The sequence below is a fragment of the Alosa pseudoharengus genome, unplaced genomic scaffold, assembly GCF_046254945.1.
Source record: "Alosa pseudoharengus isolate Yale_2024_CS ecotype anadromous, Long Island Sound unplaced genomic scaffold, YU_APseudo_1.1 YU_APseudo_1.1_scf_1, whole genome shotgun sequence".
Classification (NCBI taxonomy): Eukaryota; Metazoa; Chordata; class Actinopteri; order Clupeiformes; family Clupeidae; genus Alosa; species Alosa pseudoharengus.
The window spans coordinates 45,794,165-45,819,806 of NW_027468564.1; the positions used below are offsets into that span (position 1 = coordinate 45,794,165).

At 40.2% G+C, this 25,642-nt stretch overlaps 2 protein-coding genes across 9 annotated transcripts in view; both read left to right on the plus strand.

Moving 5' to 3' along the window:
* slkb (STE20-like kinase b) overlaps positions 1–3,188 on the plus strand; it is a 36,314-nt gene extending 33,126 nt beyond the window's left edge. Inside the window, exons 17-18 of the mRNA XM_076289967.1 lie at positions 1–102; positions 573–3,188. The exon at positions 1–102 is cut by the window's left edge and continues 12 nt beyond it. Of these exons, the coding sequence (XP_076146082.1) occupies positions 1–102; positions 573–719 (249 nt within the window). The 3' untranslated portion in view covers positions 720–3,188. The remainder of the gene's footprint in view (positions 103–572) is intronic.
* A 1,670-nt stretch (positions 3,189–4,858) lies between these two features.
* On the plus strand, positions 4,859–25,642 carry LOC143130207 (protein NLRC3-like). 8 transcript variants are annotated; one of them, XM_076289972.1, is made up of 10 exons: positions 11,569–12,069; positions 17,001–17,202; positions 18,302–18,358; positions 18,773–18,804; positions 19,716–21,627; positions 21,760–21,933; positions 23,375–23,584; positions 23,759–23,911; positions 23,993–24,039; positions 24,151–25,642. In XM_076289972.1, exons 2-10 carry the CDS (start codon positions 17,003–17,005, stop codon positions 24,681–24,683), a joined length of 3,318 nt encoding a protein of 1,105 aa, XP_076146087.1. In that variant the 5' UTR covers positions 11,569–12,069; positions 17,001–17,002; the 3' UTR covers positions 24,684–25,642. The 8 variants fall into 8 exon arrangements, with proteins under 8 accessions (XP_076146084.1, XP_076146090.1, XP_076146085.1 ...); XM_076289969.1 differs by lacking the exon at positions 11,569–12,069 and adding an exon at positions 4,859–4,951 and having other exon boundaries at positions 23,993–25,642; XM_076289970.1 differs by lacking the exon at positions 11,569–12,069 and adding an exon at positions 11,287–11,548 and having other exon boundaries at positions 23,993–25,642.

The window sequence follows — 25,642 nt, forward strand, 5'->3', positions numbered from 1 at the left end:
CACCTGCTGATTGAGCACGAGACCCAGAAGCTGAAGGAGCTGGACGACGAGCACAGCCAGGAGCTGAAGGAGTGGAGAGAGAAGCTGAGACCTCGCAAGAAGGTCCGTCCACACACACACACACACACACACACACACACAAACACACACAACTCCTCTCATGGGTCACCTCTGTCTGTCTGACCAGCACAACTCCTCTGTCCATCTTGTCTGTCTATCTCTTTCCTCCTGTCTGTCTGTCTGTCGATCTCTTTCCTCCTGTCTGTCTGTCTGTCTGTCTGTATATGTTCACCTGTATCTCTCTTGTCATGGCTCTTTTCAAATCTGTCCTCAAACTCTTACTGTCTGTCTCACTTTGTCCTTTCTATTACTCTTCTGTATTTTTGAAGTTCTATTATGTTGCAGCTTAAAGCAGTATGTCTTACTGGATCTTGTTTTGCAAAATGTATGTTTGAAACACACACACACACACACACACACACACACACACACACACACACACACACACACACACACACACACACACACTGTGTATGATGCGTTCTTAACCCTTGTTGTCGTCTTGTCCACAGGCTCTGGAGGAGGAGTTTGCGCGTAAGCTGCAGGAGCAAGAGGTCTTTTTCAAGATGAGCGGCGAGTCAGAGTGTCTCAACCCCTCGGCACAGAGCCGCATCTCCAAGTTCTACCCCATCCCCAGCGTCCACTCCACGGGTTTCTAACACTCGAACACACACATACTGCACACACACACACACACACACACACACACACACACACACACACACACACACACTTGGGGGCAGCGATGCACACTACAGGCTGCCACAGTTGTGGAGCTGCACCTCTGCTGCCTTGACCCCTCTCCTCCACACCAGCTGAGAGGTGATGGAGGAAGGACCCACTCATGAGGATTTCACTAGTTGCCCCTGTGTTACTCTGATTCTCTCGTTCTCTCTCTCTCTCTCTCTCTCTCTCTCTCTCTCTCTCTCTTTGATTCTCTCTTTCCCCATCTCTCCTTCCCTTTTTCTTTTCCCTCTGTCTTTATTATTTAAAAAAAACACACTAAACACACTCCCCACTTTCTGTTGACAGCATTGGACTTTGAGAATGGTTAAAAAAGCTTCACTCCTCTTTCGTTTTTGACACAAAAAAAAACCTAGTGCCTAAACAATGGTTTAAATCGACCACTTTTTACTGGGTTGATTTATTGAAAAAAGTAAATTGCTGCTGAATTGTTGTTTTGCTCCAGAAGGTTATTTACACTACAGGAAAAAAAAAATGATCATGTAGGGAATATGTAGCAATGCTTTAGCAAACCATCATGTAGCCTCAGCTTAAACTGCAATAGTAATTTTGCCACAAACTCCTCCAAAACACCCAACCGTAGCAGCTGAACCTAGTTAGAATGTACCTTCAGACAGAGAAGCAAATTATGAGCACACACCAAAACAAACAAAAAAGGTGGGTGGTCAAATGGAAAAGAAGAAAGAAAGATAGAAAGAAAAAAAAAAAGGAAAAGAAATGAAGGAATAAAATATGGAATGTTGTAGCCATTTGACCCTACTAATTGTTAAGCAAATTCAGGATGAAAATGATATGGCACATTCTTGTCAGTAGCACAAAGGATGAAGAGTTTTTTTTTGTTTTTGTTTTTTATCACAAAAATAAATAAACATAAATCTGTTGAGGTCCCAATCTTACAGCATATAATTTTGTAGTGTATCCATGTCCTGTGGGACAAGAATTCAGGCAAGAATAATAATAATAATAATAATAATAATAATAATAGAAATGCTGTCTGCTTGCTGTAGTGCCTTGATTGCATTCTGTTCCTGTTTAAAGGAGAAGGCAGGAGTTTGGCTCCCCCCATGTGAAGGGTCCCATATCTCAAGTGAGGACACTTGGCTTTTCTTACTCAGCGATGACACATTTTTGTTTGTTTTTATTTCTGATAAAAGATAGATGTGGTCATACTCAATGAAGGATTACAACTTTTTTCCTTTCTTTCCCCTGACATATCGATATGCAAGAAAGTTTTACAGCCTGTTGTGTTTGTTTGTTTGTCTGTCTGTCTGTTGGTTTTGCCTGTGGTTATCTGTGGTTTATATATTTTTGGACTTGTTTCATTATTGCTGCTGTTATGTACCTGAGAATTTACAGCGCACTTTTTTGTTTTTGTCAACACTACAAGCCCATCAGCAGAATACTGATTAGCGTTCATCACTACCAAATACCCCAATCATAGCAAGCATGCTTTTGAGTGTCTTTGTTTCTGTTTATAATCAGAAAAGTACCTTAAGTGATTTTTTTTTAAGTGATGACTAGTTTACTCTCCATTTGTGTAGAAGTTACCATGACCATTTCATGGACCTTTATTATTTTTTTTAGAAGTCAAGTTGTACCTTTTTTTACTCTGTTAGTTCAGGTTGATTTTGATTACATATCACTACAGGAGGATGACATTTAATTTTCTTTCTTTTTTTTTTCATTATTTTATCATCTCAAAACTACAAATATTGTTGTGGTAGACATGAAGTGTTTCTAATTGAGAGGTGGTATAATCTCATGAATTTATGCGCTCTGTGGTAATCATTTTAAGCTACATTTTAGTGAAAGCTTCTTTGGCTGTTTATTTTCTTTTTTTACACTACTCTGGAAGTACTTGCATTTAACTTTTATCTAAACCGTAAATGCAATGGAAATGCAGGAACACTCTAGTAAGTGCAAGCACTTGTTGGAGTGACTCCTGATGAGCCTTTGGTGTTAATGTGAACTGCTACAACTACAGTCAAATTCGACATATATGAAGATGTGCTGAGCACCTTTCTCTGGAGATCTGAAGAATTTTTGAGAGTGGATATTTAAAGAAGATCATGACCATTCTAGAATTATTTGGATTGTTTTTTTTGTTTTCCCATATAAACTTGCATTTGAAATGTAAGCGAAATCACTTACTTTGTGCTATTTTTCGTAATTATTCTGTTTTTCGTTATTCTGACCCCATCCAATGCAATGCCAGTCATAAAATTTGGAGGAACCTCCGGATTGCATTTTTAAGTACTGTCTGTAACAATGTAAGACATAATGTATTTGCAAAGATCAGGTTGTTGTGGTTTTTGTTGAAGCCACAGATGATTTAGTGTAATTAAATTGTTTCCTGTATATAATAAAAGATGTCAGCGTCTTTATATTGTGTATAACAGTCTTTATTACACATAGTATTATAAGTATATATACTCTTTTGATCCTGTGAGGGAAATTTGGTCTCTGCATTTATCCAAATCCGTGAATTAGTGAAACACACTCAGCACACAGTGTACACACAGTGAGCTGAAGCACACACTAATCCCGGCGCAGTGAGCTGCCTGCAACAACAGCGGCGCCCGGGGAGCAGTGAGGGGTTAGGTGCTTTGCTCAAGGGCACTTCAGCCGTGCCTACTGGTCGGGGTTCGAAACGGCAACCCTCCGGTTACAAGTCCGAAGCGCTAACCAGTAGGCCACGGCTGCCCCCTCAGGCTGCAGGCTCAAGGGACTTTGTTTGCCGATCCACTTGCATATTGCTGTGTGTCTGTCCTGTCTTCTCTATAGTTCATGTTGGTGATGTACACTGCTCTGGATACTGCATAAATGCCTGTAAATCTATCTCTTTTCCTCTCTCTCTCCTTTTTTAGGTCCTGCTACATCCTAGGTCCTGTGTGCTGCTCAGGATCTGCATATATATTCTAAATGTCTTTGGGCTGTATTTTGGACACCAGCGCATACTGTGAAACTCGTTTTCCACCCGTGCAAAGTTTAATTCGGTATTTTGCACGTTTATTTTTTAAACATTGCGCCCAGGGGTGTGGCAATTAACAACCTAGGGAGGGGCCTGGCGCGTTGTCTAAAAATCGCTATCATACACCACCTAAACCTGGTCAGAAGTCAATGGTGAGTTGTTCATATGCTATTTTAAGAGCGCTTGTCAACAGTCATATTGGCAGGTGCACGCACCATCCTTCTATCATTCATGAACGCACACCAGCGCACGTCCATGCAAAGCATTACAAATTGCACGATTACAATGGGAAACATAATTAGAATAAAGATATTACGAAATACTGTACATCTCATGATGAGTAGTTATTCACCATCATTTGCAAATTGGTAATGACGGTTAAAAGTGATTAGGGGAGAGGCGAGAGACACGTATGGAGAACAGCTGAAGATGCACTGTCACGAGATATAAGCAACTCTGCAGGATAATGTTGTTTTATTCAGTCATTTGAGCAATATTAGGGTAAGTGTTGCTTTTTCCAGCCTATGTTTTCGATGGTAACCCATTGTCAGTCAATAGTGAAAGTAACTGTCTTCGTTGACTGACACCTTGGTGAAGTTAGTTTCACTGCCAATGAGTTCATATAATAGATGAGTGCAAATGCGTGAAGGCTATGCTAGGTTTTAGTAATGCATGGTTTAAGAATGACTATTTCATACAGTCTCGCAAGCAGCCTCCTTCAAATGCGCTGTTGCATTCATTTGACATATTGCGCTTTGCGCCGTTAAAGGGAATGACAGATGTCATTCTCATTGGTTTAAATGATGTTACGCCCCAAACACACCCATATGACTGATTAAAAAACCTAGGAACACCTTGTTGCGCCATGCGCTCCACATTTGATAACGAAACCCCTCCCAATGTAAACTGGACATCCTACTAAATATGAATAGACTTTTGACGAGTGACGATGCACTTTAGAATGTCATGATAGGGCCCCAAGTCTCTGTTCCTTCTCTTTTAAAATCAGGAAGTGACCAAGGGCAGCACTTCCTCCAAACCCAAATACTCATACCCATATTGCTGTGGCAAAGAAGTAATCAGGTCATATGTCTTAAGATGTGCAGTACATACTTCCACTGTCAGAAGAGATGAGTTTAAGGCTCATTCGAATGCAGTGAACTGATCACATATCAGGTAATTACACAATTAAATGTAATATGTAAAATGTAATTTTCTGTCAGTTGTTTTCTGTCTGTTTTTATGTTGGGTAATTCTTGATGCCTTTTAGGCTTTGCAGATTTTCTTAATATATCCTTAAATCAATGTGCAATGTCTTTTTAATTGTGTGTGTGTGTGTGTGATGAGGCGTTTGGCCTGTCTTTGTGACTGAGTGATAAGGCACCACAGTAAAATTAGTTTAACTTTTAACATTCATTTAACATTTTAAGTTAACAACTGTGCAGCATGGAGACTAACTTTCCTCAAATAGTATCCTTCAAGGCTTGATTATTGCATTCAAATGTGGCTGTTTTCCAAAATTATTTTATCATTTATTGTCATCCATTATACTTGTTTTATACCTTTTGCATATTTTTGATTTTTATATTTTCATAGTTTTTCAATATATAAATCCTTTATGCTCCCTGACCAATTGAGCTTGTGTCACAAAACCAAATGTGCAATGTAGACACTAATGTCCCAAATGTCACCACTTAAGGCTTGGTTTTCAAATACAACTTTTGTTTTCTCATAAAGACACGGAGCAGGAGGGCTGCAGTGTTCTTCAAATGGGTAAATTCACACTGCAGTCAGAAGGTGCTCTTTGGTGAAAAATTCCTGATGTGATGCAAAAAGACTGAGCCAAGGCACTCGTCTTCATACAAAAATCTTTATTAGTAGGCTAGTTCATGACAGAACAGATAAAATCTTGCCAACATGGTTCAGCTAACATGGCCTTCATCAGGGCAGAACAATGAAAAGAGGTTCCACCTAACTTAGTCCTTGGTCTAATCAAGTTTAAGTTTATTGCCATATCAACATCACAGTTGATAGGAAAGTGCCTTGGTGTGCTCACAACACAATACGTCTCATCACAATGCATCACAATACAGCACAACACAACAGATGGTGACGATCAGCTAGACCCATGTAGAGAGACACATCTAGTTGTCAAATATCACCCAAGATAAATTCATGAAATAACACTGTAGACATATTATCAGAGCCCACATTATTAAAAAAAAAAATTGTAAAAGAAAAGTGACCATGTGCATGTCTATCATATCATTGAGCTCTGGGGAAATCATAGCTTTTGGAGTGACCGACCACAGAAGCACCTATTGTACCACGTCTGTCTGTAGACAGACCAACCACAGCCTCTTTTCTCATTTCTCGCTTTCTTCCCTGTGAAGACCACAGCCTTCCTCAGCACTCTTTAGTTCTACTGAACTGTACAAAGATAGACAAGGCTCTGTCACGAGGCGTAGGACTGCTTTTACTAGAACCAACAAAAAAGCAGCCTTATCCCTGTTTTTCCTGCCTGAAAGCTGACACACTACGGTGAATTTCTAAGGAGAAAGAGCTTTTACTGTGCTAAAAAAAAAGAATTCAACATTTTCATAAAAGTTTGTTTATTTTTGCAACTTAATTGCAGAAGTTTGTCACAACATTGTGGCAAATGTCTGTAGGCTTCTAACTTTGTCACAAATGTTTGTTGCAACATTGTCACAAATGTATATGGTTCTAGGGCCAGTTTCACAAATATAGACTTTGACTATGGCTTAGATATAGATATTCTGGACTCTCTATCCGACCACATAAAGACCTCGGGATACTTCGGTTTGGCTTTAGGGACCCTCTACTCACTACCACGTAAGTGTAATGTTGTTTGGAACTGTAGAAGAGGTATAAAAATAGCATTTTGTAGCGGCGAAATTACATGCCCTGGTCACTTCCAGGCTAACGAGTTTTGACTAAAAACGGTAAAATCGAACTTTCTCAAAACACATCCGAATTACATAATTTTGATGTCAACTCAATGTATGTACTCCCAATCATCCGTAAATTGATCTAAAGTGCATTTTACTCCGGATAATTCCTTTAAGGATAACTCAACTCCAGTGAACCAATCACATATAAGATAATTTCACAATAAAATATAATACTACCATAGTTCTATATCAGTTTTCATGTTGGGTATTTTTGATGCCTTGTAGTTATGCTTTGCACATTTTCCTAATACATCCTTAAATCAATGTGCAGTTGTGTTGGTGTTTCACCTCTGCTGAGTTTGGCTTGTCTCTGTGATTGTGTGTGTGTGTGTGTGATAAGGACGAGGCTTGTGTTTGTGTGTAAAATGTGTGAACTTTGATTGCTTCTGTTTGTGCTATTAATGACTGTGAATAGTTCTATACAGTCAATGGTTTGTGCTTGAGATAGGGATTGTGTGATAAGGATGAGATGAGCTTGTGTTTGTGTTTAAGGCCATGTTTGTGTGATGATAAGGATGTGTTTGTATGAATTAACTAAAGTGAAGGTATATGTCATCAGCAGGAAGGAATCTCTGAGTTCAAACCTGAACATACGTAGTACTCTCACTCTCAAACTGATATTTAACAGCCAAACACAATGCATGTATAGCTGTGCTGTGCTTTCAAGCTCCAAGGCTCTGCAGGTGCATGCTAACCTAGAAATCTAGACGCACCCTAGCGGCAGCAAATGTAATTTGGAAAAATCAAACTTCGATCAGATCAATCACTTTGTGAGTCGGTGGACGGGCTTAACATAATGACGGCAGAATTGCGACGGTTCTGCATGAATTCCCTGCTACTTGAAAACAAAGAAGATGGATGCTGCTGCTGGTGAACAGTGTGACTCGAGTTAAGCTTTTTTTAAGTTGGCAAAACTGAAGTACAGGGGTTCAATGACCAACAAAAGGCTGAGTACTTCAGGAAGAAGATTAAGAGTGAAGCCCTAGCGGACACAGCCATCACTCACATCAAAAGGTCAAAGAGCCTCTACATCATGTGCCACATCCCTGTCTTCTGCTGGATCTTGGCCACTGTGCTTCTGAAAATGGGCAATCATTCCAGCAAACTTCACTTGCCTCAAACTCTGACTGAAGTTTACATCAGCTTTCTACTCACTGAGACACGCAGGAAGGACCAAAAGTATGCCGAGTGTTCTGAACCAGATGGACGTAAACTGCTTAGGTGCAACAGTGAGATTATTTTAAAACTTTCCGAACTAGCATATAGAGAACTAAAGAAGCCCTGAATCTTTTTACTGACCAAGGAGACAAAGACTGAAAGTAATTGTGGTGAATAATTACTTAATATTGATCTTAGACTGGCGAACTTCAGGAAAAACTCAGGAATCAAGTTTATTCTATTACAAGCAGTACAAAAAGGTCTATGGTCTATGTAGGCCTAGCCCAGGCCTGAAAGGCCTAGGTTGGCCTGTAGCCAACTCCTCCTCTCCTCAGCTACATCCTTAGTCCAAGTCTAGAAATCTAAATCTGACAAACATTTCAGTTTAGTTACTTTTAAATGCTTTAAACAAAGAACAAAATGGCGCCAAGAACAATCCCACTTGGTTGGCTCTCCACTTGGTATCAGACACACCTACTCACACCCACTTCACACCTATCTGAATAGCATGAGGAGAGATATCATATATATCAGAAATATCACTTATAGAATGTTCCAAACATTCTCACAATCACATCATTACAATCCTTGTAATGAGACTATCAGAATGATACCAAACATGAATACATTTACATTTCATGACACATGGATACATTATATCAAGGTAATATCCTTTGTCCTGTGTAACTAACCAGCACATTAGCATTCCATTGGGGGAGGGGATGGTGTCTTTGTTTAAAACCTTGAAGGGTTACATGGCTAACTAAAAGTAGTCTTGAAGTTAAATTATTATCCATTTTAACCATAAATGTATTGCTATCAAGACACAGCTACTGCCATACAGGGCCCAACTCCTAAGAGAAGAAAACATTTCTTTACAATTGTAGAGAGACGTCTGAGTAGCCAGTTCAGAAGGGATTTGAGAGCCCCTTCTGAAGAAACCAGAAAACTGGAGACTGGACAACTTTCCATGACTGCTTTCTTGCAAACTGCAGTAGACAGATCTGTAGAGAGTGAGGATGGACACCTGGACCTTTTCCTTCGCTTCCTCTTTGGTATCTCACTGGAGTCCAACCAGAAACTCCTGCAAGAACTTCTGACAAGCACAGAGAGGAGCTCAGACCATGGCAAATAGCACAGTACATTAAAGCAATTCTTAGTGAGGAAACCAAATCCACGGAAAGATGTATGAATCTCTTACTCTGTTTGCTTGAAATGAAGGATGACTCCCTTCAGCAGGAGATTTGCCAGTATATGAACTCAGGCAAGGAGCTGTCGCCAGCCCAATCTTCAACCCTACCATACATTGTATACAACCCCACCCCCATCTTGCCTGTTCATATTTCTGAAAAATTGTGTGCATGTGTGCGTGTACCTGTTTATCCCTCTATTGCATAGTGTTGTCTCAGGGTAACATACCGTTTCTCTCTCAGTTTCTCTGACAAAACAACACAAACACAAAAATGCAAACACCAATGAAAAGTGCTTTTCTTAAAGATGCCCTGCGTATTTCATTACTTGTAATGGGCATCTGTAATGTCTGAAGTTCTACCATGGACTGTAATTTTTTTTATGGAAAACATGCCTTGGTTACCTTGTTTCAAGCAATTCTAGCGTGGTATTGATAGCCTGCATGGAGACTCAGCTCGATTTGCGCCATTAATATTCAATGAGCTAAGCTGCTTGACTCTGATTGGCTAACAGCTAGTAGGTTTCGTCCATAACATGACAGCCGTTATCAACTAATTTTAACTTCATGGCATGAACTTAGCTTGGCTAGCGAGTGCTAGCATTGTCCAAATGTGCATAAATAAAACCTGCTAGGCTAGCGAGTTCATTAAACCTGTATAACATAGCACTTCCTTGAGTTGACAATAACGTTTTACTTACGGGCACTGGTCGTAGACTGCTGCGATGGTAGCCTAGCTGCTCCAGGCTTCAACAGCAACCTTTTTGCAAAGCTTGTAGCATTGTTCCAAAATATAAACTGAAGCCATTTGATCCTCAAGTCTGGGTTCTTGGGCAAAATGCATTGTTGAAGTTCTATTCGTGCATAGCGCACAAGTCCGCTACATTCAGCCATCCTTGCATAGGCCTACGAAAACTGTCACAGAGCTAAACGAATTTTGTGGGCAAGGTCTCAACTGGGCGAGCTCATGAATAGTAATGAGCTTATCAATTCCACGTCAATCTGAAGAGCTTTTGCAATTCGCCTAATTTCTCTGCTTATTTCTTTTCAGTGGCTAGAGCTGACAGAGGAGGTAGCTGTTTATTTTCACATTCACGACATAGCACAAACACATATGGACGTAACATGTTAAAAAAATTGTAAAAACGTAAAAACGGTTTTGTGTGGCAGGGCCCCTTAAAAAGGGGTGAAGTAAAGGAACCAATAGGGTGCTTGTATTTGACCACATGACTTTTCAAATTAGTTTTGATCATACTCTTTTCCTCAACTGAGAACATCTCTGGCGGCCATTGTTTTGGTCTCCCAAAAGGGTCTAAAAATGGCACTATCCTAAATATTTTGGTCTGTGTACCTTCTGTTCATTTGATTTTCAAGGTTGAAACAGTGATCAAAAAACGGATTTGAAGACCTTTACCTAAAACAGTACTTCCCAGAGAAAAATAAAACACAAATATTGAAGCATTTTGTGGAAAAAATAATCAAATATACAATGAGGGTTTGAATTTCAATATTGTAATTTCAATTAGTCATTATAGTGCAGCAGATTAATGGCATATTTCAAGAGAATCGTTCAAATTGGTATAGAAGCATGAAATTTGGCACAGATACTCTCTAAGGGTCACTTTTTGGGAAAAAGGCGCTGGCCACCCAAAAATTCAACATGGAGGCCATTTTTTCAAGATGGCCGCTATTTCTGTCAAATGTCATTATTTCAATCGTTCAAACAGTGATGTACATTTTGTGAAAATACTCTCTTAAGAATTTTTTTTTTTGGAAAATGTGCTTGTCCCTCAAAAATTCAAGATGGCAACCATTTTTCAAGATGGCCGCCATTTCTCTTGAATCCTTACATCAATTTTTCAAATGGTGATGCTAGATGTAGTTAGATCTTGAAAAATGGCCGCCATATTGAATTTTTGAGTGGCCAGCGCCTTTTTCCAAAATAGTGGCCCTTAGAGAGTATCTGTGCCAAATTTCATGCTTCTATACCAAAGTGAACGATTTTTTTACTAATCTGCTGCACTACCTTTGCTATCAATTTGGTAACTATAATGGGCTATTCTACTTGTTTAGAACAGTAAACATACCAGAGGTGTCAAATGTTGAGTTACTCCAGTCTAAATTTTTTGATGTTAAATCATGATGTATTTATATATTGTCTATCCAAAGTAAAGTGCCTGTTTTGAAGTTAAAGGTGCTCTAAGCGATGCTGGGTAACATCACTTCTGTTGACTTTCAAACAAAACAGAGAGCTGGCTTGCTACTTCCTCCCCCTCCCTCTGCTCCCGTGCAATTGAAACTCTCCTAAACGCTCATCTTGTCTGTGATTGGCTGGAACAGTTTGTTATGTTTTTATGGGCTAGGTTTGCCCAGGTTGTTTTTGTTGCCGTTTTTGGAGCCATGGCTGTCTACAGAGTTCGTGTTTTTTTTTACAGTGCAGGACAACAGACAGCAGTAAGTGGTATAAACTGTTTTAGCCTAAAAAACGTGTGGCATCGCTTAGAGCACCTTTAACTGATGGTTCAAACTGAGGTTTGTGTGAAATAATTGCTTTGAACATTTCAGTGTTTTACAAAGCCTCACTTTACCCATCCCTAGCTGATGTAGTACACTGCATATATATTGCATCACTCTCATTCTCTCTCTTATTAATTTCTCTTCTCTTTTTCGTTTTGGGCACACAGCTTTTGCATTAGTTGTTACAGTCTACGCTGTGAACCACAAGAAGAAAACAGGAAGTGGCCTAGGGCAGCACTTCCCCCTAAAACACCGCATAATGCTGTGACAAAGAAACAGTCAGACGCTCAGCATTCCCCATGATCAAGTTTAGCTTTTAGTAAAAGGGCTTTTTTGTTTCTTTTCTGTTGTTGTTGTTATTTTTGTGGATACCGTATTACCTGATATAGGCCTAGCCTACTTTATCTTTCAAAAAAAAAACAGTCTAAGGATCACCTGCAGTGAACAGATCGCAGCTGGTAATTTCAACATACATTTATATTAACATTGTTTTCAGTTAGTTCTCATGTTAGGTAGCCTAGTTCTTAATTTAGTTATGCTTTGCAGATTTTCCTAATCAATGATTTCCAAATCAGTCTGCAGCTATTGGTGTTTCAACTCTGCTGGTCTTATTGTGACAGTGTGTGTGTGATAATGAATTTGGTAGGATTGTGGAACATAATTTGCACGATGCAAAACGCTTCAATGCAGAAAATTAGCCGATGTGGGAAAAGGTAGGCTATTTTGGTCTGTGTATGATTCATTCATTTGATATTCAATTGAGAATCCAAAATCAAAAAATGACTTATTTCATTATTTGTTTATGAATGTGTGATGGTCAGGATTATTACTGCCGCCTTAGGGGTTACACAGTACTTAGTCTGGAGGACTGAGTGGGACAGGATCCATGTCCCCCACACTCAATGCCTATGGCCTCAATGTTCAGGGGGGTATTCCAAGTATGTGGTTTAGTGACAAACCTGGGTAAGTTAACTCAGAGTAAGTGGTAAACCTCCTACAACAAGAGCTTTATGGCATTGTTTAGGAGAGTGAAGCCATACAGCTCTTCTATTAAGAGGTTTACCACTTACTCTGAGGCCCACGCACTTACTGTAGGTCTCAAAAAATTATATTTTTTATGTAAGATCAATACTTTCCAAGATACAGCCAGTTTTACGGGGGGAGGGGGGTGTCAATTTTGTTCGGCCATTTTTTGTCAAAGTTCACAAGCCCATAGCGCAAGAACTAAACTATGTAGGAGGCTCCGATTTGGCATGCTGGTACATAAATAGGAATAGCATGTCGCAAAATCGTCACGTTTGGTCTGGATGATCCTGCATGGTCATAGCTGTCCCTCAAAGTTGATCAACATTTTATTAGAGTTTTTGGCCGGGCTCTGTTTAGGCCTTCATAAGACATATTTGTACTCAACATATGCTCTTAATTTATTTTCCTTATTGAGATAAGTAGAAACACTCTCACAAAAAGCAATGAACAAAAAAGAAATCCCTTCAGGGTCTGAACAGCATTATATTATACAGCATTATATAGCCAATAAATCAGGCAAACATCTGACCTCTTTAATAAAGAAAGTTTTAAAAAGCCAGCCTATAGTTCTAAGAGATGAAAGCTCAAACCCACACAAGTAACCAGGGCATAAATAATGAATTTAGATCATTTTATGAAAAGTTATATACTTCAGAAATAAAAGACCAGGACTCTATACTTTTTAAAATTCAATAAACCTCAAACATCTTTCTACTGAGCGAATTGATATCTTAAAGGGGTGGTTCAGGATTTTGGACATAAGACCTCATTTCCAAGTAAGCAAGTGTGATGTTTATCAGTGGAGACCGTTTTCAACACGTTTCATCCAGTCCTTCTAATTGCAGAGTTCGCAGGTGCTAGGCTAGCGCAAGTCAACGGTATGTGCTAGCCTGCCACTAAAGACAGTCTTACCCACTCCAAAGTACACCCAAGGCAAATTCCAGACAATCGATGTAAATGTCTGTGTTGATAGAATAGTGTGAGAAATACAACTACCCTCGCATCGCGTTGCAATAGTTATACTTTGGTCCCTGAAGTTGGTAGTAGTCATTTTGCATCTCAGCGGCGGACTGATATTACCAAGGCTACTACTAGGTATCCCCATAGAGCATCACAGTCCCGCCCCTCCTCCGAGAGAGCTTAGTTTCCGGAAGTAAATTTCCCATTCATTTCTCCCATTGACGTTTTGGAAAAACCTGTATCTAAAGAGTTTTAGAGCATGTCTTAGGCTAATCAGCTACGGTGTAACTCATAAGCATACAACATATCATTTCGAGTGAAAAAACGAATAGAAAGTCCAAAAAAAGTCAAAGGTACAAGACTGTGTACATATTTTCATTTCCGATCGAAGGAACTACTCATCCCATAAACCACCGGGCCTCACTGAAAAATATATAAGCAGCACGAACCAGCGTGAAATCATTCATTTCCAACCGGCGACAGCAGCGAACCCTCTCCTCCAAACAATGATTTTTATATAGTTAATAGCAGTTATTTCAGGAGTAATCGTGTAAATAATAGTGTTTTGGTATTGAGTGTTATATTTACCATCGTGTATTTTATATCGTGTGTGTGAAAGCGGTTAACGTTAACGTTAGCAACATTGTGCAGTGCTTCGTATCTGACTGCCATCCTGATGCATGGACCGGTGCATGGTCTGCTCTTGGACCACCATATTCAGTTTATTAACTTAAATTATTACACAAAATGTTCATTAAATGTACGAAGAAGTATTTCTAGGTTAATGATTGATATAGCTCGTACAGTATGAAGGCTACAGTAGCCTAGCTAATGTTAACTAGAATTACCAACCTCCCTGCAAAACTCACCACACAACTTCGTAGGTTTGATAGGTCTTGTTCCTCATGCTGGCCCATACAAAACCCACAAGCTGACCCTCGACACACAACAGTCAATAATGTGACCCGATTTAAAGTGGTTTTCACCCCTTTGGACACTCTTGATTTCGTCCTTGAAACTGAAATATTCACGGGCCGGGGGCATGGACGGTTTGCTAACCATTTTACTGCAGTGTCTACCCGGTGGTAGCATCCAGCTTTGCTATCAGCTAGCTAGCTAGTTCAAAGGTTTAAGTTCTTAATGGGGATATACAGGGCTTTTTATGACTCGTCTAAGTTGATGTTTCATATAAACAACAATTCATGTTCATACAAACAACAAGGTCACTAAAACATAATATATTTCATACCTGTGTTGCAGCATGTAGGCTAATGTTAGCAGCATTATAATGACATTCTAATGTCTGAAAGGCTAATGATTAGCTAGCATATCGGCTACCTGAAAAGTTAAGTGTTCAAACTAGCATTTACAGTGTTCTATTTGATGGTGTATTGGCCCTGACTAAGTTCGTGTGATATATAAACCACAATCCTTGTTGATACAAGTACCAATGTTCGTCTAGAAAGTTTTTATTCACATTAAGAATTTCGCCATAGGCAGTAAAAGACTCCGCCATCTTGTCAATAATTTTCGCTGATTCAAGTTTCAAACTATGACTGAACGGCCTTTCCACCAATCAGAGGCATCACTGTGGGATTGTGGGATTGTTCAGGATTGTGGGTAATGAAGTACTTATCCAAGACATCGCGAATAAAAGACATTTATCTCAAAACGAGGTTAGTGCCCCGTGAACTTTTGGCGTCTATATGAGCATACACAATCGCTTAGTACAGCCGTAGCTGGTTTTGAGTCTACCATGTGCAGTTAAGTTTTTATGGCTTATACCCGAATTGTCAATGGAGAAATTGCATTGAATTCTTACTTCCGGAAACTCCTGTGGGCGGGACTGTGATGCTCTATTGGAGTGCGCTTTACTGTTTAGTTTTCGGCGCAGTACTACTAACCGGAGCAAGTATAATTCCACCGCTGCTAAGAAACTAGTCCCTCAAAATGTAATGCGATCGTTGAAATGCAAGGATAGAATAACGTTTAAAATAACACTATCAAAACAGACATTTACATCGATAGTCTGGCGTTAAAATTTATTCGCCTCGGGTGTACTTTGGAGTGGGTAAGACTGTTTTTAGTGGCAGGCTATACCGTTGACTTGCGCTAGCCTAGCACCTGCGAACTCTGCAATTAGAAGGACTGGATGAAACGTGTTGAAAACGGTCTCCACTGATAAATATCACACTTGCTTACTTGGAAATTAGGTCCTATGTCCAAAATCCTGAACCACCCCTTTAACAAGGACATAACCAACATAGAAATACAATCTGCTTTAAAAAACTTTCCAATTAAAAAAGCTCCGGGAATGGACAGATTTCCCATAGAACTCTATACCACATTCTGGCCTAAAATTGATTCTTTATTCACCAAAGTAGTTATCTCAGCGCAAAAAAACAATAGTCTCCCTGGGCAGCCGTGGCCTACTGGTTAGGGCTTCGGACTTGTAACCGGAGGGTTGCCGGTTCGAACCCCGACCAGTTGGAACGGCTGAAGTGCCCTTGAGCAAGGCACCTTACCCCTCACTGCTCCCCGAGCGCCGCTGTAGCAAGCTTACATCCCACATCCCAGAGTTCTGTTTAACCCATAGACTGTATACAGTGGTTTGCAATTAGCGGTTTGCAATAAAACTGGTCACATTCGACTAGCGTGAAAATACATCCCAGCGAACGGTCGAACTCGGTACACATGTGTTATTAACCCCTAGGTTCATTTTGCGCCGGAGTTGTCCTTTAATTCATTACGACCAAGCTTGCTTTATACAACATAGGGATTTAAGAACTAATAGCAGAACATGCATCTCCCTCACTCAATATGCGAAGAAACACAAAATAGATTTAACATTAATGGCAGTTGACGCGGAAAAGGCCTTTGATAGACTAGAATGGTCTTACTTGTTTAGGGTGTTGGAGGTATACAACTTTCCTGTACATTTTATGAATATGATTAGAACCCTGTACAAGTCTCCTAAAGAAAAGAAAGGTTTTGAACAACTCACTTGGTTTTTCCGCTCGCTGCCATCTTGCTGTCAAGAAGTGAGTTGTCCAAAACGCTCCACCAGAAATAAATGAGTTGCCTTTAGAGCCTTCCACTCAGAAATCTACAGTTACAAGTCTAAATATATCACCTCAACTCAAGTGCACTCAGGTGATGTAAATGATTATGTTACTGTTGCTCATCTGTCCATCATTATATAAAGCCCGCCCAGACAATTTGATTGGCCCGAACATCTCTAGTTCAGGCTTAGCCTGCAATGGCATACAATGGAACAACTCCAGATCAAATTTCCTAAACTCAAATTATTGTGTGCAGGGTAAATTCAGTATGGCTCCCTATGGAGCACCTTGACCTCCAGTCCTCTCAAAGGCTGACTGATCTCTTTTTGACTTTATATCAGTCATGGAGGACCCTCAGCACCTGCTCTTCCGTACTCTGGATGAGTTGGAGGAAGCACAGCTGAAGAGGTTCAGGACGTACCTGTCTGAGAGGCGTGTAGAGGGGTTTGAGCCAATCCCCAGAGGACAGCTGGAGGAAGCTGATGCTACAGATGTTGCTTCTAAGATGAAGCAGACATATGGGGGAGAAGGCTCACTGAAAGTTACTCTGAACTAGAGCCCTGCACTCCCGCGGGAGTCCCGCGGGACTCGCGGGACCCAACGCAAAGCAGTGCGACGCGGGACAAATATTGAAAGCTCCTTGCGGGAGCGGGCGGGAGGGAGAGCGCACAGCGCGGGTGCGGGCGGGAGCAGTGATAAGCGGCAGTCCCGCGAATTAAAAAAGTGTTTTAAAATGTAAAATAAAATCATAAATTACCTATTGGTCAATGTATATCATATATATAACACAATGTGCTGGATATTATATTTGGTAGCCTATCTATTAATAAACATTTTTGAATGTAGATTTGCAGATGTGTAATCTCGCACACATTTCCGATTCCGTTCTGCTCTTCCGTATCAAGCTACCATTCCTATTGCTATTATTAAGCTATAGACACTGGCAAAGGCAACAGCCACGATGTTTCTCCTACTGCTAAAAACAACGGAGAAGGAGGTTCTGTAGCGCGATCCATGTCTTTTCTCCCTCACGGGCGACAGGCCATGGTTAGCCTAAATAATAATAATTAAGATTATGTTATATTTTCAATATTCTGGATTCAGAAAAGGTAGGCTAATATTTTCTCCATTTCACTTGTTTGCATTTAAGCCTAAATCAATTGTAATGTGAGCTGGCTATGCTCAAATGCTCGAGGGGGCAGGGCATTATGCGGTGTTTAAAATTATAACATCACTTCTTATATTTTTATTTCTTATGTAAACGTAATGAAGCATATAAAGAATGTATTATTCTTAATATCACTGTAGATTAAATTGGTAGGTTTGCTGGGTATTGCTGTGAAACCTAAGCAGCTGGTGCCACCGAAGGCGCTTCATGCACTTTGGAGAAGGATCCGTCAGTGATGCGCTCAGCTTAGCGCAGCGTGTTTAATTCCTCAAACCAATGTCAATAACTGTCTTGAGCAGTAGGTGAACGTCGGAATCATGCGGGAATTGCGGGCGGGAGCGGGACAATGTATTACAGTTGCGGGCGGGAGCGGGACTGAAAATCATAATTCTTTGCGGGAGCGGGCGGGAGCGGGACTGAACACTGCGGGAGCGGGCGGGCGCGGGACTGGAAAATCTGTCCCGCGCAGGCCTCTACTCTGAACATCCTGAGGAAGATGAACCTCAATGACCTCGCAGACAAACTGGAGAGGTAACACAGAGAGTAAACATGTTCACATAGGCTATACAAAAACACACACAGGCATATAGACACACACTGAAATAATAAAACAGATGCTGGCAATTTATAAGACAGTGAAAAGAGAGAAGAGAGGAAAGGAATTTATTATGGTTATGGGATTTGGCAGAGCAATTTGTCCGAAGCAACTTATAAATAAAAAACAATAGTTAAAATGAACCGTGAATAGTTTTAAAATGTTGGTAAGACCACATTAAGGAGAATATCAATAATACATAACAATGTCAATGCAGTCAATAGCCTAATGAAAATAAACAATACAAACCACTCATAAGTAACGCTTCATTAACTAAATGCATGCTGAACAGATATGCCTTTAGACCCAAAACTATCACAAGCATTTATTGTGTTGCCATGTTTCTCTAGGGATGCCGCCACTGAATCAGAAAACAAAGACGGTGAGACTTTTATCATGACACACAATAGTTATCTATCATTATGATATAACAATTGTTCATACGTAGGATGAAGTAAATATAGGCATAAAGTCTCTGCATGAAACTATCAAGCATTACAGATTTACGATGTACTTATTTTATAGCAGTATATAATAATATAAAGTATACGTTCAACATTGTGATTACCGCCCCCAAAGCTGTGGAGAAAACCCCAATGCGGGGGAAAGCAAATAGCTTTGATTGAATGTAACTTAATGGAGGTGCACCTGTGTGAGTTCAGAAAACACCTTTAAAACAAGACTGAGAGTCACCTGCGTGTCAGGTTGAGACTAACATTATATTCCCATGTTTGGGTAATTCCAGATACACTGACAGAACTATTGGGTGCACTCAAAGTTAGCTAGTTAGCAAGCTAATGAAGCTATTGTAAAAATGTTAGTGTAGCCCTGTGCTATAATTTCTTTCATTTTCTTTGCATTAAAAAAATATTGAGAAATGTCAAAAAATGGTTGTGAAGTTTAAGTTGACCTTTGAACCAGAACCTGTTAGAATGGAAGGAGTAGAGTTAGAGAGAGAAGAAGAGAGAAGATGGAAGTGAGCAGATGGCTAGTCAGAGCTTGCTATAGAGAAATTAAGATAACACAATAGCTGCTCTATCTCTAAGGATATTGGAGTGGAGAATAGCTGAATAGAGTTATCGGACAAATAACTAAGTTATCAGGGACGGTGTAAATCTGCTACTGCTAGCTTGCTTCCCTCCTTGTGAGGCAGGTAAAGGGGTGGTGGTGGTTATGTACTGTACATGTCGAACAGATCTATTGTATGATTATGACAAACCAAAGTTATCCATACCTGTAAATACTTCTGACTGAGCACAGATGAATGTTTCCTTATATTATTTGTACCACCAGATGATGTAATTGTTCAAGAAATTAAAGAAAAACACAAAAAGAAGATGACTGAGAGGTATGACAGCATTTATGAGTGTATTGAGGAGAAAAAGAACAAAACACTCCTGAGTAAGATCTACACTGAGCTCTACATCACAGAGGGAGAGAGTGAAGGCGTCAACACCCAGCATGAGGTACGCAGAATTGAAATGCAATCAAAGAATCAACGAACAAACGAAAGCATAATCAACTGTAACAACATTTTTCAGAGCTTAATAGTCGACGAGAAAATCAAAACTGTGATTACCACGGGAATTGCTGGCATTGGAAAAACTGTTTGTGTGCAGAAGTTCATACTCGACTGGGCAGAGGGAACAGCCAATCAGAAGATTGATTTCATCTTTGCATTTCCATTTCGGCAGTTAAATTTGATACAAAACGATCTGTACAGTCTTCACGAGCTCCTCCTTGACTTTCATCCTGCGTTAGAAGAAGTCACGAATCCAAACATGTTCAATAAGTCAAAGATCATACTCATATTTGATGGTTTGGATGAGAGCAAACTCTCCCTGAAAGGAAACAGGGAGATTAGTGATCCCCTGAAGTCTGTGTCTGTGGATGTTCTCATAACCAACCTCATTAAAGGCAATCTTCTGCCTTCTGCTCTTATTTGGATAACCTCTCGACCAGCAGCTGTCAAACAGATTCCTTCAACATACATAGACAGGTGGACTGAAGTACAAGGGTTCAATGACGAACAGAAGGCTGAGTATTTCAGGAAGAAGATTAAGGATGAAGCTGAAGCTGACAAAGCCATCACTCACATCAAAAGGTCAAAGAGCCTCTACATCATGTGCCACATCCCTGTCTTCTGCTGGATCTTGGTTACTGTGCTTCTGAAAATGGTCAATCATTCGAGCAGGCTTTGCTTGCCTCAAACTCTGACTGAAGTTTACATATACTTTCTACTCATTGAGACAAACAGGAAGAACCAAAAGTATGCTGATGGTTTTGAACCAGATGGACATAAACTGCTTGAGTGTAACAGTGAGATTATTTTAAAACTGTCCAAACTAGCATATAAAGAACTTAAGAAGCGTAATATCTTGTTTTACGAAAAAGACTTGAAAGAGTGTGGCATTGATGTAAATGAGCCATCATTGTATTCTGGGATGTGCACTGAGTTCTTCAAAAGCGAAGATGTTTTCATCAAACATAAAGTTTTTTGTTTTGTGCATATGAGCATTCAGGAGTTTCTGGCTGCTTTCTTTGTGTTCTACTCCTATGTGAATAAGACCAAAGAAACACAGAATCGTTTTACTGCCCAAGGAGATGAAGACACAGATACTGCCATACAGAGCCAAATTTCTAAGACAAAAGCTTTCTTTACAAATATAGCAAGAAGTCTGAAAGGGTGTTTTAGAGGTGATTTGAAAGCCCCTTCTGAAGACACCAGAAAACTGGAGTCTGGACAACTTTCCATGACTGCTTTCTTGCAAACTGCAGTAGACATATCTGTAGAGAGTGAGGATGGACACCTGGACCTTTTCCTTCGCTTCCTCTTGGGTATCTCACTGGAGTCCAACCAGAAACGCTTGCAAGGACTTCTGACGAACATAAAGAGCCGCCCAGACAGCACCAAGAAAATAGCACAGTACATTAAAGAAATTCTGAGTGACGACACCAAATCTCCAGAAAGATGCATGAATCTCTTACTGTGTTTGCTTGAACTGAAAGACGACTCCCTTCAGCAAGAGATTCAGCAGTATATGAACTCAGGAAAAGAGCTCTCACCTGCCCAATGTTCAACCCTGGCCTATATCATTTTGGTGTCAGAAGATGCCCTGGATGAGTTTGACCTGATAAAATACAAGACAACAAGTGAGGGGCGTAGGAGACTGCTTATAGTGCTAAGGATTTGCAGGAAAGCCAAGTAAGTCAGACAAATAGCCTTATATTATGCATTTCACATTTTACTTGTATCTGTATTTATTGGGATGACAGTGTTATATGAACTTAATCATTTAGATTGTAATAGCAATAATCACCTGTCTCATGATTTTAGATTGGTTGGTTGTGATCTTGGAGAAGATTCCTGTAGAATCCTAAGATCCACTCTTCAGTCAGAAAACTCACTGCTGAAAGAGCTTGACCTCAGCGGTAACCCTCTGGGGAATTCTGGAGTGAATGTGTTGTCCACTGCCCTGAGCCACACTAACTGCAGAGTGGAGACATTAAGGTTAGTGATTTGAAGGTGCTCTGTTCTGAGATCAACTGTTACACCTTTAAGAGGAAGTTGACCGCTTCTGAAATATCAATTGAGACTTACCAAAGCTCTTCAGAAGTACAACAAACTTCTGTCTTGTAAACAAAGATTTGAAATGCGTTTGTTTACTTAATTGTTAATAAAACACAGGTCCGTAGAGTTTAACCAAAGTCCTTTTAGGCAAGTCCTTCCACTTGGCGGCCATATTGCAACGCTTTTTGGGCACTCATTGGGCATCCTATTCGGCAGAAATGCGTGTGCGCAAGGCTTCACGACACCAATCTTGCTCCAGCAGCGAGTTCACAACACATGATTGGCACGATGTCTTCACAACACACCATATGATTGGCTCAGTGTATTCACAACATAGCACATGATTGGCTCAATGTATCACATGTCGACGTTTTGCCGAGGAAGGGCTGGGATATGTGTAGACAACGGCGTTACAAACTAGCCCCATGCATTTCTATGGAGGATTTTTTGAGTGCTGTGTCTCCTCATTAGAAAGTCTCTGGTTTAACAATGATCCTAGCAGCACGCTTTGTCATCAAGTCAAGACGCATTAGGAGTTGACCATATAAAGCCCACCCCATGCTGGATAAGTAGTTAATAGTTGGTGGGTTCCTGGGTTTTTGGTGATTCAGAAGGTCTCCAGACGTACCTCCAGAATAAATTCAAATTTGCTAACAGGTTACTCTGGGTTTGCCCAAGCTATTGGTGAACGCTTCCATGACGTACCTTTGTCGGTTTTTTGCTCCCTATTGATATTTACTGCTTTAGCTACCTTTTTGGGATTCATTTGTGTTTCCCTTATGTGTTTGTTGATTCAATAATTTCCCATGTGTATTTGTGTATTTGAGGGTTGAAGAAAGTCTTCAAGAAAGTGTGGGGTACGCAGTTCTGCCACCTCAGATAGATGAATAATAAATATATTCTTATATATTACAACGATATATATATATTCTAATATATACCAACGATATAGCACAATGCCATTGTTCAAATAAATGGTGATTTAATTTTACAGAGGTGACCAAGAAGCTAGCAATTCTTGACCAAAATGAATTGCTACACCACGATACCCAATATGTTGTCCAACAGGGAGTCATTTTTCCCCGTTGCACCGACACTGGATTTTAGGGTTCCTCCACTTGTCAAATCCCACTTTAACCACTGCACATGGACATCTTGGACATACTGGGGTGCAACTTGGCAGGTTATGAATATAGGATAAACTATATCTTTGATATCTGACCTGAAACTGAACTGTTTCTTTGGATGTCTTTCAAACTCAGAATGAATAAAATAATATATTATAAAATAAATATTTTTGACACAGCTACATATAGGACGAAGGGAATAAGCCATCTTAAATTAAGATCTCATGTTACACAAATGGTGTGGTGTCTTGCAGACTTGCTGACTGTACACTTACAAGCAGTGCTTGCCAACCATTGGCCACGGTTCTGCAGTCAGATGACTCCCACTTGAAAGACTTGGACCTAACCAACAATGACTTGACAGATTCTGGAGTGAAGGAGCTGTGTGCAGCACTGGGACACAAGAACTGTAAACTGGAGGTTTTGATGTCAGTGTATGAAGACAGAAATGTCTCAAAGTTATTGTAATTATTGTCACACTACTGAACTATTTCAATTCAATAACATTTTGATTGTTCACCAGCATTGTTTATGGTGCAGCTACTATTGTTCAGCATTATGTTTGGTATTGTTGGTTATACAGTATGTGTGTGATGACTGCAGTTTATGATAAAGAATCTTTTATCTACCTTCTTCAGGCTCTCTGGGTGTCTCATTTCACATAGAGGTTGTGAGTTCTTAGCCTCAGCACTGTCATCAACCAACTCCCACCTCACTGTACTTGATCTGAGCTACAATTATCCAGGGAGTGGAGGGATACAGATGCTGTCAAATAGCAAACTAAAAATCAAGTAAGTGACATGGATTTTATTACATTGGAAAGTTGTAAACCAAAACCAGTCTAATATCTGTTTTGTCTTTTGTTTCTACAGTGTTGATAGCTGTTCAGAAGTCAGGCTGAAAAAGGGAATTAAGAAGTGTAATACATATTCACAATCATTGCTTTTGTGTGACCATGTGACTCTTGCTAATCGTCTAAATCATAGCCCATACATAGACATGTTCTTGCTAATTGTATTGTTGTGTGCAGATGCCGGTGAGCTCACCCTGGACCCAAACACTGCACACAAGTACCTCTATGTGAGCAAGGACATGAAGATGGCCAAGTATGTGGAGGAGGAGCAGCCATACTTGGACCATCCAAACAGATTTGACTGCTACCGACAGGTCCTGTGCACAGAGCCTCTACATGGACGCTTTTACTGGGAGGTAGAGTGTGTAGGCTTCTGTGTTGTTGGAGTGGCCTATCAAAGTCTTCGCAGGGATGGTGAGCTTGATGGGTGTCTGCTAGGATACAATAAATGGTCGTGGTGCCTGGAGTGTAACTTCAATGACTTCACTGTTATGCACAATAAGAAGCGTTTTGATGTACCTGCCCCCAACTCTGAGGAATATAGAATAGGAGTTTATTTGGACTGGTCGGCTGGCACTCTGTCCTTCTACAACCACTCGTTTGACAGTAGGAACCACCTGTACACGTTCCGCTGCACGTTCACTGAGCCCCTCTATGCGGTGTTTGGGGTCTGTAGAGACAAGTCCTTCATCAGACTATGCCAGATCTAACAGACGCCTGGGACCAGTGACTGGATAAGGAGCAGCAGTAGTGTCGTCATCTGACAATTGGTTGGTTTGAGTTCGATCCCGAACCCGCTTTTGTGAGACTGTTGTTGTCGCTTTGGATGAAGGCATTTGAATTAAATTGAAAACAATTAAACTGTAGGTGCATCATTTAATATGATGTTATAGACTTTTGTAGGTCAACATGTACAATTATTTCTCAATCTTAAAGGGACACCAGGCAACGTTTTCATGTTAATTAATCATCTTCGTAAGTTGGTATATGGTTAAATGACTCATTACCGGGCGAATGAAGGCTCTCTCGCCCACCCCTACTGCCTGTAGGAAGATTATCCCACTTGCAAGTTCGGTGTATCCTACCCGCCGACCGAAGCAGGATCAGTTTACAGCACAGAGGCAGGCTAACGAAACGCTAGTTGCAAACGTGTGTATAATGGCAGAGCCGGCGAAGAAGCAGCGAAAACCCTTGACGGAAGATGCAAAGAAAAGGAAAAGAGCTTCAGACCGAGCGAGGGGGAGTTTCGTAGAGAAAAAGCATCAGGCTTGCCTGGTGTCCCTTTAACAAGAAAATTGATACTGAAATACTTTTCATATGTTGTATGCTTGTGTACTTAGTTTCAGCACGTAACCATTTTGAAAACAAATGTCAACAAATATATATGCTATGGTAAAAGGTGTTGTCTGTGATTCTAGTGAAAGCATGTTGATATTTGAACTCATGAAGCTGTGTTGAGTGGCTGGAGTAGTGTATGTACATGGTTCAGTCTGGGCCACAGGAAAAGGCCTTTAACCTTTACATTTGTTTTCTCAATTTTAGCAACGCGGTAAACCAATTTCATTCAGTGAATTATTTGCTCATGGTTATGTATTTGTATCTTGAATGTCTAATTAAATTGTAATTATTGTTTGATTCACTGAATAAAGCAAATTAATATTTTTCATCT

Bases quoted from the DNA above. Each gene is read 5' to 3' on its own strand.
- LOC143130207 (XM_076289969.1), top strand. From the start codon at position 17,003: ATGGAGGACCCTCAGCACCTGCTCTTCCGTACTCTGGATGAGTTGGAG. The intron at 17,203-18,301 runs TACTCTGAACTA...CGCGCAGGCCTC, and splicing joins GGAGAAGGCTCACTGAAAGT to TACTCTGAACATCCTGAGGA. The intron at 23,585-23,758 runs GTAATTATTGTC...TACCTTCTTCAG, and splicing joins AGAAATGTCTCAAAGTTATT to GCTCTCTGGGTGTCTCATTT.